Genomic DNA, 20,610 nt, shown 5'->3' on the forward strand with positions numbered 1-20,610 from the left:
TGACAGTCGTTAATCACTCTCTCATCACTGACCCAACTATCTGTCCACCAGGTTTTGATCTGCCATGGCACCTTTGGTCATCTCTGAACTGGTTTTGGACAGGACAGGGCAACTGTGCGGCCAGTCTCTTTAAATGTTTTATTAATGACCCACGATGCAGCTGCGGTCAACTTCAGATGATGTCGCATGTCATTGTCGAGTGCCTACTGACTTTATTTTGATGGCTGGCTACTGACTCTCCACCTGGCTGGTGATACCATTCAGAGGCAGGGCACATTGTGCATATGCCGATGATGGTGATTAGTTGCACTTACCAAAGGTTTTGTAAAATATAGACAGGAATCTGAAATAAAATAGAATTTTGAATACATATTTTATTACGATTACATATTTTAAGCAAAATATATTTTAAAAAAATGTAAAGATACCTATCATAGTGGGCATACCAGCCTTCATAAACCAATCATGAACAAAATTCTGCATTAAAAATAAAAATATGCTGTATATGCAATGAATTTCCATAAGACAAAATGTAAATGAATTCAGAAAAATAACCAAGCTGAGTCATTTCAGGACTTTTGAAATTGTATTAGTTGTATTACAGTAGCCTTGATATCCTACTAAGACCCATATTAGGAGACAATCCCTGCTCCACGTTGTTCACAGTATAAATTGACAAAACGTATAGGAGAAAAGAGATTACTCCCATTTTGTGGTTAGTGAACTGACAGTGAATATACTGAACACAATTTTCAAAAGCCTAAGTTCTATTTTCAAAAGTCATATGTGACAGTCTTATTGAAATTCAATAGGATTTAGGTGCTTACATCATTTTCGAAAATGGTATTTGGGTTCTTAAGTCTCATAGGCACTTGAAATTTGTTTCTTAAGTGGCTTGGCAGAGGTCACAACAGTTCGTGGCAGAGCTAGAAGCTGGTTTGGAGGGCAACATCTAAAATATCACAATGCAAATCATGTACTTAAGTACTGAAAAGAAAAAAAAAATCAGCTCTCATAGTACAGCAATCTAATCCACACCAAATTAGAGAAATAAATTTGTTTAAAAGCACCAGTGAAAAGTGTGTTCTAATTAAGCTACCACAAATAGACAATTTAGCAGTCTAAATCCCTGGAGGGAAGTGCATGGGTTTGGAAATGGGTTTTGCTTTCAGGTAAGGCTGATTTCTGCTCTGTTGGCAATGATGAGCACAGAGTACAGGCTTTCAGTAAACAAAATAAGAAATGTTTTCTTACTTATAGTTTATTAACCATTTCTAAATATGTTTTACAAGAGCTGCTTCACTGGGACACAGCAGCCTCACAAGCATGATGAAACAGCTGCAGTTAAAGTAAAATTGCACACTAGCGCTAACAGTAATCCCTGTCAAACAGAGGACACTCTTAGCAAATACACCTCAAAAGGTCAGAAACCAGATTGCTTTATGCTGGAATTAGTGGAGGATCTCGTCACCATGGTGTAGCATGGCTCTGGTCTGTACATTAATATACACAAAGCCTTTTACTCCTTCCTTGCCACAGCTCTTTTGTTTTGTGCCATTTAAGCTGGTTTTGTTTGTTTTTAACTCTGGAGTTACTATTGTTTCTCATTCAAGTACATAATAAGATCCCTAAGATTTGTAAAATGTTCTTTTCTCAGACTAAAAATCGCTAAATAATCCTGGCTTGGAGGCAACACAGAACAAATCTGTTTTAGCAATCCATCTGAAAATCCAATTTCAATAACAAAAGAAATTGTCAAAACTTGTTTGCACTTCAGGCTTGTTGAATTCAATTTCCTGGTGCAGATTACTACCTTGCATCATGACAGTATTCTTTTCAATAGCACTTCAGTGGGATATGTATATAGTACACAGGATAGCAGGAGAGCTGTTTTTCCTGGAGACGTGCCTGTGTCAGCTAGTCTTGGTTCAGATCCAAACATCTGCAGAGTTTGGGGTTGTACAGATCTGAAGACTTGGTTCTGTTTCATTTTTAGGTTTGCCCTAGCTGTGATACTTAAGCAGTTGATTAAAATATAACGTGGCTAACTCATGAGTTGTTTTAAAGCAGTTATGTCCTTTTTTACTTACTTTCTCAGGTAGTAAAACGGGACATTTTATTATCTGGCCTAGTGTTTAAAGAGCAAGAGTAGGAGCTGGAAACCTGTGTTCTGTTCCAAGTTCTACCACATGTTCCATGGCGCTGGGGAAAAGTCACCGGGGTCCAAAACTTAAAAACTGGCCATTTATTTTGTGTGCCCAACATGAGGACTGATTTTCAGTTGTGCAGCACACCTGCATCTCTCTCTGACTTCAACTGGAGTCAGAGGTGAAAGTAAGCCGGTACGCCCCGGTACCGCGTATCGGTAAGAGCTGGTGCACCGTACCAGGACCGGCTTTCAGAGAAGGCAATGTAAAGCCCTGGGGTAGCGGCGGCGGGGCTGTGGCAGGGATTTAAAGGGCCCCAGAGCTCCAGCCGCTGCTACTGCCCTGGGCCCCTTAAATCCTCGCCTGAGCCCTGTGGCCCGAGCCCTAAGGTAGCAGAGGCGGGGCTTCAGCAGGCATTTAAAGGGCCCAGGGGATTTAAAGCCCCCAGCAGGGATTTAAAGCCACCGCTATCCACCCCCACACCGGCCCTTTACATCCAGGCCTGAGCCCTGCTGCCCAAGCCCTGGGGTAGCGGCGGTGGGGCTGCGGCGGGGATTTAAAGGGCCCCGGAGTTCCAGCCGCCGCTGCTGCCCCAGGGCTCTGGCAGCAGGGCTCAGGATGGGATTTAAAGGGTCTGGGGGGGGAGGGGTAGTGGCGGCTGGAGCTCTGGGGCCCTTTAAATCCCCGCCAGAGCCCTGCTTTCAAAGCCCTGGGGTAGCGGCTGTGGGGCTCCGGCGGGCATTTAAAGGGCTGGAGTGATAGCGGTGGCTGGAGTGATAGCGGCGGCTGTAGCCCCGGGGCCATTTAAATCCCTGATGGAGCCCAGCCACCACTACCCCAGAGCTCGGGCAGCAGGGCTCAGGTGGGGATTTAAAGGGCTCGGGGCTCTGGCAGCTGCTACCACAGCGGAGCCCCAGGCCCTTTAAAGCTCTGCCAGAGCCCAGAGCCCCGGGGTATCCATATTTCTGAAAATCAGACTGTCAAGATGAGTCATGCTTGACATCCAGAAATTGAGATACTCAATTTAGTGGCCACATTGAAAATTTTGGTCTTAGTCCTGATGTCAAAGGAGCTAAACACCCACAATTACAGTTGAAGTTAATGGGAACTGGGGGTGCTTGCAACGCCAGACAGCTACCGGTCAGTTGGGAATCAATTTGGAGTGGGCAAATCTACTGTTGGGGCTGCTGTGATGCAAGTAGCCCACGTAGCCCACGCAATCAAAGATCTGCTGATATCAAGGGTAGTGACCCTGGGAAATGTGCAGGTCATAGTGGATGGCTTTGCTGCAATGGCATGGCAGAGAGTACCTCATCATCGGAGTCCACAGACAGGGGTGGGGTAGTGGTGGCAGCCCCCCCTAGAATTGCATGCAGCTCAGCGTAGAAGCAGCACGTCTGGGTCTCTGTCCCGGAGAGCCTGTTTGATTCTTTGGTTTTCTGGTGTGCTTGTCTGAGCTCCTTAAGTTTCATGCAGCACTGTGTTGTGTCCCTGCTGTAGCCTCTGTCCCTCATGGCCTCTGAGAGTTTTTGAAATGTTTTGGCATGTCGTCTTTTGGAACGTAGTTCTGATAGCACAGATTCCACTCCCCATACAGTGATCAGATCCAGTATCTCCAGTTCGGTCCATGCTGGAGCTCTTTTTCAATTCTGGGACTGCATGTTACCTGTGCTGATGAGCTCTGCATGGTCACCTGTGCTGATGAGCTCACCTGGCCAAACAGGAAATGAGATTCAAAAGTTCCCAGGGCTTTTCCTGTACACCTGGCCAGTGCATCCGAGTACAGAGCGCTGTCCAGAGCAGTCACAATGGTGCACTGTGGGATAGCTCCCAGAGGCCAATACCTTTTGAATTGCTTCCACACTAACCCCAATTCAAAATGGCAATGTCGATTTCAGCGCTAATCCCCTCGTTGGGGAGGAGTACAGAAATCAGTTTTAAGAGCCCTTTATGTCGAAAAAATGGCTTCGTTGTGTGGACGGGTGCAGGGTTAATTCGGATTTAAATCCAACATAAACTCGTAGTGTAGACCAGGCCCAAGAGATACATTTCAAGAACAGTCTTTGCTGAGCCTCTGGTTCCAGGTAGAAATATGGAGCAATCTAACATCTACACTTTTTGGGACAGCGTAGATCTTGTTAGAATATGTTCAGGAATATATCAAGAGACAATGAAATATATTTTATTATAAAGAAAACCACATTGTATTTCTATTAGTATTCCAGTGATAGCATTGCAAGAAGTCCTATAAGCAGTATTCCCATTCTTCATTTCAGGTTTAATGTATCATGGAATAGTTCTATTCCCCCTCCCCACCCCCTTTATGGGTCAGGCAAGATATTGTTATAGAACAAGATGATGCATTCCATTATAAAATAGATGGCTTCTGAGACCAAAATGAGAAATCACCTCAAGGCAGAATTCTTCTTATGTATACTTTTCTATATTACCTTACACATATACATGCCAAAACTTGTGTTTAGTTCTCAGTTTTAAAAGAGACTCTAAGACTCTTTTAAGTCTCTTAAGCAGTTTGAATAGGAGGAGATGGCTATTTTCAGATACACTTGATCTGCTTGTCAGGCATTTTCCTCTAAAGTAACAGCAACATAGCAGGGATCTTTTAACGTCTCCTCATGGACACTAAGCATTGTACTGAGAAGGCATAGTCCCTGTCTTCAAAAACTGTAAGCATCCCAGAGTTCACTGTCATATCCTGTGTAAACAATACAAAACAAAATGCACATTTTTATCATTTTAAAACAAAGTACAATGCAACCATACCAATTACTTAAATGTAAGGGATCTTTCCAAGGGTTCAAAAAGCTCTGCAGAGTGCAAGATGACACAAAGTTTGGAGAAGTTTTCAGTTACTACATCTTAACTGAAAGGCTTGTCATGTGACCCTTTCAGTAGGGGGCAATCTGAGATTTGAATTTTTCATCTTCTGAAGGATGTTGATGCAAGGAGTGAAACAAACGATCTATTTTACCAGCACTAGAGAAACACAATAGTGACCTTTTTTTCTGCCATACTCTCCCCTGACCCCACAAAGGAATCCTTTTCTTTACAGCTGCTCCTTTGCGATCCAGGCTATCCATTAGCATAAATGAATGTATTTTACAACAATCTGGGAGCTTCTGCATAACATAACATGTTGATTCTCTCACCGGTGCATGTAGAGAACTCCTACTGATTTAAATGGGAGTTCTCCCTGCTGAGTTGCTGCAGAATAGGTTTAAATAACTTTCATCTCAGCTTTATTTTAAAGAATATGGTTTATTTCTAACGTTTGGCATGGTATAAGACACAAAATTAAGGACCGTTTCTGAGTTGTGGAGCTTGCAATGTAAAATACACAGACAAAAAAGATAAAAGGCATTGGGAGAGACAAAAGAGTAAGTGACCTTGTTGTGAGTGTCTGCTTGAGCTCTCCTGAATTAACTCACATCACCTCTCTAGTAATGTTGGGAGTCAGGAAGGTGTTTCACCTAGGTCAGTATTTTTGGGCTACTTCTAAAAAGTGAGCCTTAAGGAAAGAGGATAAACAAGGAGAGACTATAGGGGCTTGGTGAGGAAGGCAATGAGAAGGGCATCACGGTGAGCTAATTAATAGTTTCACCACAGATTTATGAAGTCTGATATCACTAGAGGTAGACTTCTCTTTCCAGCTACCTTGTGGTTTTATACTACCACCCATCACCATAGGTCTAAGTGCCTTCCATCTAAAATTGATAGGAACAGCAAGATCTGTGGTGGACTTCATGGAGGCAGGAACTTCTCCCTTTTAGGGGTCAAAACTCTGCTGTGTATTGATTTATTTAAAGACTTTATTAATTTCCTCTCTTTTTTTCTTTTTTTCTCACTTTTGCACTTCCTGGCTAAAATATTATTTAGGCAAATGAGAATCTCCTTTTCTCCTGCTCCTCTTATCTATTTTATCTTCTACTCAGAACTCACTACTTCTTTTACAGAATATTCAGCAGCTGTTCCAGGCCTCCCAACTTCATATGCTGCTATCCTAAGAATTAAATCTGCCAGTTCATCTTCAGCACTCTTTAATTCAAAGAACAGGCCACGATTAAGCAGCCCTTCATTAGGAAGCATATCTTCACCAGGCTGGAGAGGAACAGCACAACACTATCACTCACCAACAAACCTCAATCACTTCTCAGAGGCCTTCAAACATGATGGTAAGTACAGTTCTCCCCTCTGAATCTTTGAAGAGACAGTATATATATATGTGGCTTTGACATTTTTCAAAATGGGTACATTTTTAGTAGGGTGATTCAGTATCTCACATTGGTAACATTGGATTTCAGTAAATATCATATAGTAAAAATGAGCTCCCTTCTTTTTAGAATCCTTAAATTAACCTTAAAGTCAGCAGTTTAAACATTCTTTCCTACAGGTCCCTAAAGGGATTTTATTTTATTTTATTGCAGCCTTTGCAATGTAAGAATGGGAAACTAGAAGTGAAATAAAATTGCACTACAATCCAATTTGATCTACTCAACTAATGTCTATACATACAAAGGCACTGCAATGAAATTTCAATCCACCTTTTATGTTTTTTCCCAATTGCTCGGGTATTTTTCATATCTACTCCCAAATGATAGTTATGTGGATTAACTATTTTTTCTTCAAATCTAATATAGTCTATAATCCTGACACACAAAATACAATCTGGTGTCACTTTTTTGGATGAAGAAATTCTCAGTTATAATAAATATTTCCTATTATTCAAATAACATTTGTTTTCTCTTTATCATCTTGTTTTCTTTAGGATGAGCCTTAAGAGAGAGTGAATAGAATTTACGAATTACAATATTCTGATATTCCGCCAAGTAATCCCTATCTCAACAAAAAAGAAAGGCAAGATTATTTAAATGTAGTGAACCAAGGAGATGATGGAAGGAAAAATCACTAACAGTATAGACCAATAGTAATACCAGGATGATTACAGTAGCTTTTTCAGAAAGGTACTTTAGCGTGTCCTTAATTATGGCACGTTATGCTTAAGAGTTTTCATGAAGAAGGATGACTTAAGCATGCGCTTTTCTGAATTGGGGGCTATGTTAGCCCTACGTAGGAATACAGATAAACTGAATCCTGAAAGCAATTGACTTGTGACCATGTTAGAACTGGATTTTGTTTTCTGTACTTGCATGTGTTGTGTAATGTTCAGTATATTTACAAAACTCAGGTACTGTCTCTGTTCCTGACCTTGCTGACTCCTCCCCTGCAAACCTACGCACAGGCAAGAATCTGGAAGAATCAAAGTAGTGGAATGATGAACCAAAGTTGGCTGACTTTAGCAGTAGTATGCTGGTCTTTCATAGCATGTGTGTCTGCAAATTGGAGGTAGAAGGCAGCAATTGGTTGTTGGAAGAGGAAAGAAGGCAGATTTTATTAATAACATAAGCTGGAACTATAAAGGAATTTCCCTGTGAGTGACCCTGATGACTCCTATGGATCTGGGGCTGAAAGTCTGGTAAAGAGGCATTTTATTAGGATTAAGTGCCCACAATCAGTTTGGTGATATTTATATATCCATGCCTCTGGAAAACAACGATTTTTGTCGACTAGTTTGTGCCAAGGTTTTAATGCAGTCTGCTGTGGAGTAGAAGGTAGAAAGCATTCTGCTGCTCAACCCAGCACTGACCCCACATGAGGGCTACTTGGGTTGGGACTTTGGAGTGCATGTGTAACCCACACACCTCCTGTGTATAGAGTTCTGTCCCATCGAGTGGCACCGAGACTACTTAGAGAGAGATAAAATGAGTCTCCTTTACAGACTTAGCTAACAGCCAGTTGGCTTTTAGCTTGTGCTGTAGAGGCTCATGCATTAAGCTCCAGAAGTCCCAGATCTGATCCTTCCCGCCGACGACCGGGGTCTGTTGGCATTACAAATGGGGTCTGGGAAGTCTCTGAAGCTCGGGACTCGCTTCCTCAGCTCGGGGAAGTACGTAACCCACACACCTCCTCAGTGTGGTGTTCTGTCCCCTCTAGTGGCACTGATACCACTTAGAGAGTTAAATGAGCCTGCTCTACAGCCTTAGCTAACAGCCAGTTGGCTTTTAGCTCATGTGGTAGAAGCTCATGCACTAAGCTCCAGAGGTCCCCAGTTTGATCCTGCCTGCTGGCGAGCAGGGCCTGTCAGCGTTACACATGGCCTGCATTTTAGTTGTTCATGTAAACGGATAGACAAAGTCATGACTAGAGCGGTACAAATAATTGGTTTTTCGTTTTGCTGGCAGTTCAAAAAAAAAGGGGGGGTTCAGAAGAACCCCAAACCAACTTTTTTAGAATTTTTGGTAAATTGGAAAGGCAGGGGGAAATGGAATGAAACATTTAATTACATTTGCATTCACTGCCATCCTGGTTCCTTGTTACCACGATGTAGTTAAAAGAATTATGTTTTTCATCACCACTTAATTTAGTCTTATTAAATTTCTTTCTCAAAACATGCATTTAATAGAGTTCAGTACTTGCTAAAATCAAGCTACTTATCAAAACATAATGTGATTAAAAGAAGTTTACATAGAAAATGTCACTGGGTATGTCTACACTGCAATTAAAAACCTGCATCTGGCATATGCCAGCTGATTCAGGCTAAGGGGCTGTTTAATTGCAGTGTAGGCATTCAGGCTCGGGCTGGAGCCCAGGCTCTAGGACCCTGTGAGGTGGGAGAGTCCCAGAGCTCAGGCTGCACCACAATTAAACATAGGGTGGCCAGGTGCTTGGTTTTCGACTGGAAACCTAAAGTCTGCTTTCTGCGAGTGGGGGATGGGAAAGAGGCACCAGGTCATCACCCACTCCAGACCCTATTTATCCAGGGCTGCCTCCTACTTTAATGGGTGGCTGCAGCTCCCAGCCCTGACTTCACAGGTGAGTCCGTCCTGACCCGACTGGGAGGGGAGAAGCAGCAAGCAACAGGGAGGAGGGGCAAAGAGGAGTGGATGGGGTTGGGGCCTCTGGGGAGAGGCGGGGCAGGAGCTTGGGGGAAGGGGTGGGACAGATGTGGAGCCTTGGGAGGAATAGGAGGGGCAAGGGTGGGGCCTCGGGGGGAAGGCAGAGCAGGGGAGGTTCTTGCACTCCTGCTGGAGTGTCCAGTTTTTAAATATTACCAAGTTGGCAACCCTAATTAAACAGCCCCTTAGCCTGTACCCTGTGAGCCTGACTTGGCTGGCACAGGCCAGTTGCAGGTTTTTAATTGCAGTGTGAATATAGCTACTGAGTGCTAGATTCAGCATTTACAAGTCTGAGTTAGTTGAAATACCTGTAGAATATCTTATTGCCAGTCAGCTTCCTGTTATAAATGTCTGCATGGAGAATGTTGGCTGATGTTGTATGGGCACTGGATATCTTCCTCTCCCAAAACTTACAGCAGATGTGTCTATTTCAGATGGCAGGATTGGGAGAACTTGTTCAGGGACTATCATTAGCCTTCAGAATGTGGCAATGCTGAAAGAGGCTATTAAGAGAATGTAGTGTGTGCGTGCATCTACTGTTGGGAGAATGGTAGAATACCAGCAGTCCAGTAACTTAGTTTGCTTGTGTGAATTTGCTAAATAAATGGTTCTATTTTATGGAAACACACATGAAAATTTGAGGGAAGAATTTTGCAATCTCTTTTAACATTAGGTCCCTGATCCTGTACTGATGCACCAGCATCTTAGCTACACTGAAGTCAATGGAAATCCATATTGTTGTAAGTGTCTACCCTCACAGAACATGCGGAAGCCCTCCAGTGACTCCGTTAACTAAAGATAACTGAGGTCTTCTGAATCTTAAGTTAACTAAAATCAGCCAAGTACTCTTCCTAAGTAGATCAGCTTTTTCTATTTTATATATATAATATAATATATTGGAATTACAGTCCCTTGTGTTAACACAGTGAACATTAACTTTACATAAATCAAATAATGCTGTTTTGAATTTGGAATAATTTGATATTTTGCTCTGCAGCACTTTGGTGGTATTTCCTTTTTGGGTTTTTGAGAGGATGTTATGACTTGGCAGAATGGCGTTATCAAAATGGATGCTACTGCTTCGTTCTCAGGTGTTGAGTCAAAGCTGGTGCTGCTACTACTAGTGTAAACTTGTAAAGCAAAAGTTTCCATGTCACAGTCCTTTATTAATTTGAAAAAGATTGTTTGAGGGCTCTCCTAATCTTTAGATCAAAAAGGTAATTTTTAAAAAAACAAACTGATTTTTAATGACTGAATTATTTTTAAAGTCGTTGTCTCAGTACACTGAACACTCATCATGAGATCTCCAAAAAGTGATTAACAGATGAAACTGCCTGTTTCCACAGTAATAAAGGTTAATTGAAAGACCCTGAAGAGTCACCTCAAGAAAAAGCCAGTGTAAATTAAAACCGAAGAGTGAAAGAATAAGTATTGAATTGAACATATTGAGCAACAAGTAAAACCTGATTCACATGAACCAAAGTGATTCTCTCTCTTCTTAAAACCAGATCCTGCCCCCAATCTGAGTATAAAACATCTGTGTGTTAATATGTGCAATATTCCAGCAACTTGCCTGTCACAAAATCCCTGTAGGGGGAGATGGTCACAGCCCCATCTGTGTCACGATTAATTAGCTGCTTCCCCGACTGGGAGTGGGGGTAAGGGGATTCCTAAAGACACCAGGCCCTTCTAAAAGATCTGAGAGACTTCAATCTGAGGGTTGACCACAGTTACTGAGCAAGCTTCTGTGAAAGGCCCTGAGTCAGGGTGTGAAGAGGTTGGGTACTCTGAAGAGGTGGAACAAGCCAGGGGACCCAACCCTCTACACCAGGGAGGGTGCAGTGCTTCAGGGGAACTAGCCCAGGAGCCGAGTGCATAGTACCGAAGCAGAGGGAAGGACTCAAAGGGGTCCCAGATGGAGAGCTGAAGAAAAGCTCACAAAGAGTCAAAATTTTGCTTATTTGGACTTCTTAGTTTGACTTTTTTTTATCCTTGAATGGCTTAAGCTTGTTTCTGACTTGGCCAGAGGGGCAAGTCACATCTACAGCAGTGACCCATGTGTGTAGAGCTCATTAATGAACCCTAAGAAGAGGGGACTGATGCAGAGCACATAAGAGTCACCCCTGCCCACAAGCAGGTGCTTGGTAGGCATACACCCTGTTAAATTACCTGTTTTTTTCTGAGGCAGTTAATTTCCAAGAGTGATCATGTGACTCTTCAGTGTGGACATGGACACTTTGATGGTTCTGTGACCTGTCAATTACTTGTGGTTCCGTTTGTTTGTTTGGGTGGGTGGATTTATTACAGGGAAACTGGTACTGATCTCTCTATTTAGGTTGCCTAACATTATGCATTGTTAAAAAATATCTTGTGAGCCTTCTTTCAGGAGCTCTAACATCTCCATTGTTTGCTAGGGGACTCTGAAAAATTTGTCAGGGAGAAAGCATTGGGGTCAGAAAAGAGCATTTTCTTTGTCCCATGAAATTCTGTTCAGATTTGGCAGTTAGCAATTTTCAAAAATAGTATTTTCCTTCTCCCACGTGCTAGTCACGAATGTTTTGGCAGCATGCCAGAATAATAACTGAACATGAATGTTAAGGCCCACACTACCATCAAACCAGCAGCAGTGGTGCATTGGGAGCAGGCAACCTCTCCTGGAGGGGAAAAAGAGCGAGCCAGGATCGGCTCTCTTCCATAGCCCTCCTAACACAGAACATCAGTCTCCCTCCCCACCATGAGGACACCACACCTTGTATGAGTGAGGGAGCGAGGGGGTGGTTGCCTTGAATCAACCCCGTAGACCAAGCACATGGCCCCAATAACCCATCCTCTCCCCCTCACCTGCAACCCCAAGATAACCGCCGTCTCCTGATGCTAGCTAACAGTTAGTCCTGTAATACAAGCTGTGCTTCAGCACTGAAGATTCAGGGTTAAAACCCAACCAATGATGCATGATGAATGTTCTTACAATTGCACATAGTAGAATTTATGATTACTTTTTTTCCTTTCTACAAAAAAATGGAAAACCAGATGTAAACTCCTCAAATTGATGGAACATTTCATTTGCAAAGTCAAGCATTTGACATGAGAAATGCCAGAATTCAGGTTGCCTGTGCAGCCTTGATTATGTCCTCTTGCACATACGCATTCTGATGGTTTTTAATTACATTATCACATTATTTTTCCACATGAGCCCCATGTCATTCAGAGCACAGGCTGCAAGATGCTCTGGTGATAAATCAGGGCTCTGTAGTGAAGAGGACTCTTTGTAGGACCTGGGCCTCATTTTATGTAGAAGTTGAAAGGCCTTTAAAGAACAAAGCAGGGAACTGCATAAAGAGAAAGGTGAAGGCAAGTGAATACCACAAAGGAGAACTCTGTTCTATCCCTTATGATTTGAGCTTATGCTCAAATAAATTGGTTAGTCTCTAAGGTGCCACAAGTACTCCCTTTCTTTTTGTTCTATCCCTGTCTCTGCTCCAGAGTTCCTATGTGATGATGAGCAAGACACTTAAGACAAAATTTGGCAATTGGTCCCTAATTGTGCACTCCTCATTTTCAAGGTGCCTAGCTTGAGATGCCTAGGGCCCCATTTATAGGAATGGTGAGCTCTTTCCACTTCAACTGAAGCTAATGGGACTTGTGCATATTCAGAATCTCTGGAGGTTAAGGCACAGAAATGAGTTCATGGATGGCAGTCATGCAGGTCTGGAATTCTGACCTTGGCTTTACCACATCCTCATTATGTGGCCTCAGAAAAGACTTTGTCTTAGCTTACCCATCTGTAAAATGGGGATAAAAAATAATTATTTGTGTGACACTCAGATACCTTGGTAATGAGCTCCTTAGAAAAGACCATAAGGAAATGTGTAATCCTTTATTCATTGCATTCTGTACTGTAAATAAGGCTGTGACTACTAATTGAATGATGAGTATAAAAATATCAAACATCTGCATCATTCCCTGAGCGCAGTCTATCTTGTGCAATGAAAGAGGCACACATAATTGTAACTGGTCATGTAATTAAATACTATATCATAATGCATACCCGCAAGGGGGCAGAATTGCAGCTGAACAGATTATTTATAATTTAGTATTTCTTAACTTTTTAGGGCTTGGTTTTCAGGGCTTGTGTTTTTTGTGTGTATAATATGAAAAATATGGAGGTTATAGATTTAAAATACTAAATATTTGCCTTTTCAAGAAAATATATAACTAAAGAGGGGGCAGTCGTTGGTGGACTACAGTGCAAAAGGGTGTTCCAAGCGTCAGGGTTGGTAAGGAAAAGAGGCTATTACTGTAAATGATTATATTATTCTTTTACAATAGTTTGTCTGTGACATAAATTGGAAATTCAGCCCAATAGTATGTTACAATTGTTGTACAGGCTTTGTGTTCAGTATGTGTAGAGTATTGGTGTTCTTAGCCCAGTTCCCAGGGGTGAGTGTTAATAACTGACATCCATGTTGTCTGTTGCAGATAAAAAAGCCAAGGATTAGATGAGCATTTTTCATACATTGCATTGTGATACTCTGGTTACTTGTGCTACATTCACATTTCTGATCATTGAACATAACAATCACATCAGGCCAATTTATTTTTAATAATATATATATTGTAGGATAAGACACTTTCTAACTCAGTTGAGGTTCTGGCTGTCACACACTGTACCTTCCTCCCTTCATTAAAATAAACTGTCCACCATCATATATAAAACAAAGATACACTTACGATCAATGAGCCAATACGGTTCAGAATCTGGTGAGCATAAAAATGCATTGGAGAGTCCTTTGCTATCAGAGTAGTTAAAAATTAGCTCATCTGTCAGTGCATATAAGTGTATAGTTTGGGTTCTTTTTAAAATTTTGTACCCAAAAGTTGCTTGTTGAAGTCACATAATATATTTTAAATTTAAGAAAAATACTTTAAGAAATATTCCCAATCCACTATTTCCTGCACAATGCCGATTCAAATAATTCTATTAATTGTGGTAATTGGCCAGATTGCTGCTGAAAATGAGAACTTACAATTTTAAATGTGTGCACAAACTGGCTGATTCGTTAGCCTCACCTGCAATATGTATCCATACACTCTTCAAGGCAGACATGTCATTATATAAAATGTGATCACTACCACAGCAGGTAAGTTAGATATAGAGATCGGCAGGGTGTGAATAAAAGGCCTGATGAACAAAAAATGTTGCCTGTGGAAAATTAAAACAGTAAGTGACGGCACACGCCTGCCTACACCTATTTCTCAACGGATGTATCTTGCTTAAATAAAGGCTTTGATTTATTGTGTATCAACATCCTTGTTGTGACACTTCATACTTTTTTATCTCTTCTCATTTGATGTTCTTGCTCACATATTAGAACAGAAAAAGGAAATACAATTTAGTGTACAATCAGTTTGTGGGATTCAATGCCTGAGATTGTCAAGTACTATGATTCATAGATTCTAAGGCTGGAAAGGACCTTTGTCATCATCTAGTCTGACCTCCTGTATAACCCATCCCATGGAACGCCCCCAAAACAATTAATCCAATCTTGATTTAAAAATCATCATTGATGGAGAATCCACCATGACCCTTGACAAATTGATCCAGTGGTTAATTATTCTCACTGGGGAAAACAAGTGTAAATTTTTAAGTCTGTATTTGTCAAGCTTCAACTTCCAGCCATTTGATCCTGTTCCTTTCTCTGCTAGACTGAAGAACCCATTGTTCCCCATGTAGGTATGTACAGATTATAATCAAGTAATCTTTTCTTCATTAAGCTAAATAGATCAAGCTATTTGAGTCTTATCACTATAAGGCATGTTTTCTAATCCTTTACTCATTCTTGTGACTGTTCTTTGAACCCTCTCCAATTTATCAACATACTTCATGAATTGTGGGCACCGAAATTGGACAAAATATCCTAGCAGGAGCCATACCAGTGCCAAATATAGAGGTAAAATAACCTCTCTGCTCCCTACTTGAGGATCCACTGTTTATGCATCCTACAGTTGCATTAACTCCTTTGACCTACAGCTTCACAGCGGGAGCTCATGTTTAGCTGAGTATCCGCTACGACCCCCAAATCTTTATCAGAGTCACTGTTTCCCAGGATAGTCCCACATACTATAGGTATGGCCTACATGCTTTGTTCCTAGATGTATACATTTACAATTAGCTGTGTTAAAACACATTGTTTGCTTGTGTTCAGTTTACCAAGTGATCTAGATCACTCTGAATCAATGACCTTTCCTCTCTGTTGTTTACCATTTGTGCAAACTTTATCAGTGATTTTGTTTTCTTCCAGGTCATTGATACTGTTAAATAGCGCAGGGCCAAGAACCAATCCCGCTGGAACCCCCTGGAAACACACCTGCTCGATGACAATTCCCCATTTATAGTTACATTTTGAGACCTATCAGTTCACCATTTTGAGTCCATTTAATGTGTGCTATGTTAACTTTGTGTCATTCTAATTTTTAATCAGAAAGTCATGTGGTATCAAGTCAAATGCCTTACAGAAATTGAAGTATATTGCAATGATACTATTTATCAACCAAACTTGTAATTTCATCAAAAAAGATAGCAAGTTAGTTTGACAGGATTTTTCCATAAATCCATGTTGCTTTGCAATTACATTAACCTCCTTTAATTCTTTATAAGTCAAGTCTTGTTGTTGGTCCATTATTAGATGGAAATGGTAGAATTATCAACAATGATGGTGAAAAAGCAGAAATGTTCAAGAAATAGTTCTGCTCTGTATTTGGGGGGGAAACAGATGATATAGATTCATCGTATGGTATCTCTGGAGGATGTTATCTTGCCCAAGATCGATGTCAGGTTGACAGGCATATAACTACCCAGGGCATTCCATTTACCCTTTTAAAAAATTGGCATAACATTAGCTTTCTTCCAGGTTTTCTGGAACTCTCCTAGCACACCAAGCAGGTATTTCCATACACCCCCCCCTGAATTTCCCCAACACCCCTGCAGTGGACAACTAGTTACATGCAGTGTTGCCAATTTAGTCATTGGTTAGAAATTTGAATTGAAATTGAAACATTAATACACCCTTTAAAAGCATATATAATGTATGATAAAATACTTGCACCTGAAAAAGTATAATAGGTTTGAAAAGTACAAACAAAGACTAGCTTCTTCACAGAGCTGTTTTTCTGACAATGTTGGCACATTCGTTTCAGCAATGTTGGCCAACCTTATAATTTCAAATTATGATTTGTAATCAAGGTCTGAATGAGCTCTCCCCTGACAATTAGTGATGAGCCAGGGACAGGGGAAGGCTTCAGGACCAAACTGTATTTGCATGAACTCACCTATTCTCCCTAGGTATCCAGCAGACAGAATAATGTTGCCCAAGTGATCAATTTTGGCTGGTGTTGGGTTACAAATCACTTTAGTATTGAAGGTGGGGGTCAAGAAATGTTGTTATATTTATTGTATGAGTTAAAGGGCAGCAGAACAATACTTAGCCTGTCCTGATTGAGAGGTTCACCCTCAATGCTTAATTTTTTCCAGGGTTGAGCCCCCGCACCTCTATGCTTGGCAGTTCATAGCCCCGGGACCTCTGGGCTTGCCACATCAGTTATGAAAGTAAAAAACTTGCTTGCACCCAGTACCTCTTTCATTACAAATTAAGCAAAGGTCACCTTCAACTGAACTGCACTCGCTAAGCAAGGGGTTTGGTTGGCAGATCCCAGTGGAAAGAGGGGTGGATGACGAAATAGGAGTTTTGCTTAGTGGTGTGGGCTGTGCCTAAGAGTCACAGGTGCAATTTGACTTGCACCTCTCCCCTATTTAAAAATAAGCTTATTAGGCCCCAAAGAGTCTTTTGTTTTGTTAAGTGACCACTAGAGCTGAAATCACTAATAATCGGGTCTAAGTGCTTTGACCTGCTGCAGGACAGCATTTCTGTGAAAAAGACAGCGCAGCCTGCTCTTGCTGTGAGGTTCCCCAGTGAGAGCTGAAATCAGAGTTGGGTGGAACCTCAAGAGACCGACTCGCAGAGGTCACAGTGGCAGGTGGCAGCAGAAGGTGACGGCGTAGGGCCATCAGCAATGGAGTGATGTAGTGAATGGTGGCACGACAAACAACAGCAGCCGGAGTGAGTGGCAAGCAACTGGAGGAACAAGCAAGGTGCCTTCTCCTCTGCAGCCCCCCAGGGTGGGAGATGAACTCATGTGAAAGCACCACTGAACTCTGGGTCTTCACTGACCAAGGACAACAACTATGAGTGGGGTGCAGTAGAGGGAGTAGGGAGGGGCATGTTAAAGGAACATTTGTTTGTTGGACTACGTTTTAGTGACTTCGCTCCAGAATGCTAGATTTATGACGGAAAAACTTATATAAATATACATTTCCTAGTAGGACACGAATTTAAAAACACATTGTTGGTATCTCAAGAGGTTGCTATCTTAGGGAGTTTCTGTACTAAACATTTATATTATAATTATTTTTTTACGTGAAAACATAAGAATAGCCATATTGGGTCAGACCAATGCTCCATCGAGCCCAGTATCCTGTCTTCTGACAGTGGCTAATGTCAGGTGCTTCAAAGGGAATTAACAGAACAGGGCAATTATTCAGTGATCCATCCATTCCCAGCTTCTGGCAAGCAGAGGGTTTCAGAGCATGGTGTTGCATCCCTGCCCATCCTGGCTAATAGTCATTGATGGACCTATCCGCCATGAACTTATCTAGTTCTTTTTTGAACCCAGTTATAGTTTTGGCCTTCACAACATCCCCTGGCAAAAAGTTCCACAGGTTGTCTGTGTGTTGTGTGAAGAAGTACTTTCTTTTGTTTGTTTTAAACCTGCTACCTATTAATTTCATTGGGTGACCCCTAGTTCTTGTGTTATGTGAAGGAGCTTATTCACTTTCTCCACACCAGTCAAGTCATATCCCCTCTTAGTCCTCTCTTTTCCAAGCTCCTCCTGAAGGTCAAAACAACAGACTGGACTTCTACATAGATTGCTTCCGTCGATGTGCACAGGCTGAAATTGTGGAAAAGCAGCATCACTTGCTCCATAACCTCAGCCGCACTGAACACAATGCCATCCACAGCCTTAGGAACAACTCTGACATCATAATAAAAAAGGCTGACAAAGGAGGTGCTGTCATCATCATGAATAAGTTGGAATATGAACAAGAGGCTGCTAGGCAGCTCTCTAATTCCACATTCTACAGGCCATTATCCTCTGATCCCACTGAGGATTACCAAAAGAAACTACACCATTTGCTCAAGAAACTCCCTGAAAAAGCACAGGAACAGATCTGTGCAGACACATGCCTAGAACTCCAACCAGGGGTATTCCAAATGCTTCCCAAGATCCATAAACCTGGGAATCCTGGACGCCCCATCTCAGGCATTGGCACCTTGACAGCAGGATTGTCTGGCTATGTAGACTCCCTCCTCAGGCCCTATGCTACCAGCACTCCCAGCTATCTTCAAGACACCACTGACTTCCTGAGGAAACTACAATCCAGCAGTGATCTTCCAGAAAACACCCTCCTGGCCACCATGGATGTAGAAGCCCTCTACACCAACATTCCACACAAAGATGGACTACAAGCCATCAGGAACAGTATCCCCAATTAATGTCACGGCAAACCTGGTGGCTGACCTTTGACTTTGTCCTCACCCACAACTATTTCACATTTGTGGACAATGCATATCTTCAAGTCAGCAGCACTGCTATGGGTACCCACGTGGCCCCACGGTATGTCAACATTTTTATGGCTGACTTAGAACAACGCTTCCTTAGCTCTCGTCCCCTAACACCCCTACTCCACTTGCGCTACATTGATGACATCTTCATCATCTGGACCCATGGAAAAGAAGCCCTTGAGGAATTCCACCATGATTTCAACAATTTCCATCCCACCATCAACCTCAGCCTAGACCAGTCCACAAAAGTGGTCCATTTCCTGGACACTACTGTACTAATAAGCGATAGTCACATAAACACCACCCTATACCGGAAACCTACAGACTGCTATACTTACTGACATGCCTCCAGGTTTCACCCAGACCACATGACATGATCCATTGTCTACATCCAAGCTCTAAGATACAACCGCATTTGCTCCAACCCCTCAGACAGAGACAAACACCTACAAGATCTCTATCAAGCATTCTTACAACTACAATACCCACCTGCTGATGTGAAAAAAAACAGATTGACAGAGCCAGAAGAGTACGCAGAAGTCACCTACTACAGGACAGGCCCAACAAAGAAAATAACAGAACGCCACTTGCCGTTACCTTCAGCCCCCAACTAAAATCTCTCCAGCACATCATCAAAGATTTACAGCCTATCCTGAAAAATTATCCCTCACTCTCACAGATCTTGGGAGACAGACCAGTCCTCACTTACAGACATCCCCCCCAACCTGAAGCAGATACTCACCAACAACTACACACCACACAACAAAAGCACCAACCCAGGATTCTATCCTTGCAACAAAGCCCGATGCCAACTCTGTCCCATATTTATTCAAGTGACACCATCATAGGACTTAATCACATTAGCCACGCTATCAGGGGCTCATTCACCTGCGCATCTACCAATATGATATATGCCATTGTGCCAACAATGCCCCTATGCTATGTACATTGGACAAACCGGACAGTCTCTGCATAAAAGAATAAATGGACACAAATCTGACATCAGGAATCAAAACATTCAAAAACCAGTAGGAGAACACTTCAACCTCTCTGGCCACTCAGTAAAAGATTTAAGGGTGGCAATTTTGCAACAGAAAAGCTTCAAAAACAGACGCCAACGAGAAACTGCTGAGCTTAAATTAATATGCAAACTAGAAACTATTAACTTGTATTTGAATAGAGACTGGGAGTGGCTGGATCATTACACATATTGAATCTATTTCCTTAAGTTAAGTATCCTCACACCTTCTTGTCAACTGCCTAAATGGGCCATCTTGATTATCACTACAAAAGTTTTTTCTCCTGCTGATAATAGCTCATCTTAACTAATTAGCCTCTCACAGTTTGTATGGTAAGTTCCAACTTATCTGTATGTGTGTATATATCTTCTTACTATATGTTCCATTCTATGCATCCAATGAAGTGGGCTGTAGCCCACGAAAGCTTATGCTTAAATAAATTTGTTAGTCTCTAAGGTGCCACAAGTACTCCTGGTCTTAACCAGGTGGTTAAAATGCTGGAGACACACAACACAGTTTATTCAAAGAAACATTGTCACCTTATACTGTCTCTTTAAACAAGAGATACCACACACTACAACCTGGAAGCCAATGTTAAGTGCATTGTCATTTGTTAATCCTGAAGTTGGACACTGGTTCTGACCAAGACCAGCAAATACTCACTATTTTTCTGCAGGAAACTCAACTGGCTGGTTAGAAGCATGCAGTGCAACAGTGAAAGACTCAGCAGTTGAAAAAGAGAACTCTCTCACCACATTCAGAAAATGTGCATACATGGCTGATAAATGGA

General features: G+C 41.9%; 1 protein-coding gene and 1 long non-coding RNA gene across 6 annotated transcripts in view; one reads left to right on the plus strand and one right to left on the minus strand.

The window, feature by feature from the left end:
* CNTN5 (contactin 5) overlaps nt 1-20,610 on the plus strand; it is a 982,104-nt gene that overhangs the window by 627,267 nt on the left and 334,227 nt on the right. For 4 of the 5 annotated variants that reach the window (XM_048843558.2, XM_075126897.1, XM_048843549.2 and 1 more), the window contains one exon: nt 6,122-6,340. The exons of the other annotated variant lie outside the window; for it this stretch is intronic. In XM_048843558.2, the coding sequence (XP_048699515.2) occupies nt 6,122-6,340 (219 nt within the window). The remainder of the gene's footprint in view (nt 1-6,121; nt 6,341-20,610) is intronic. 5 annotated transcript variants of the gene reach the window in all.
* The window catches only part of LOC142071597 (uncharacterized), a 29,311-nt gene continuing 8,897 nt past the window's right edge, over nt 197-20,610 (minus strand). The window contains exon 3 of the long non-coding RNA XR_012667729.1: nt 197-343. This is a non-coding gene — a long non-coding RNA (uncharacterized LOC142071597). The remainder of the gene's footprint in view (nt 344-20,610) is intronic.

The sequence above is a fragment of the Caretta caretta genome, chromosome 1, assembly GCF_965140235.1.
Source record: "Caretta caretta isolate rCarCar2 chromosome 1, rCarCar1.hap1, whole genome shotgun sequence".
Lineage (NCBI taxonomy): Eukaryota > Metazoa > Chordata > Testudines > Cheloniidae > Caretta > Caretta caretta.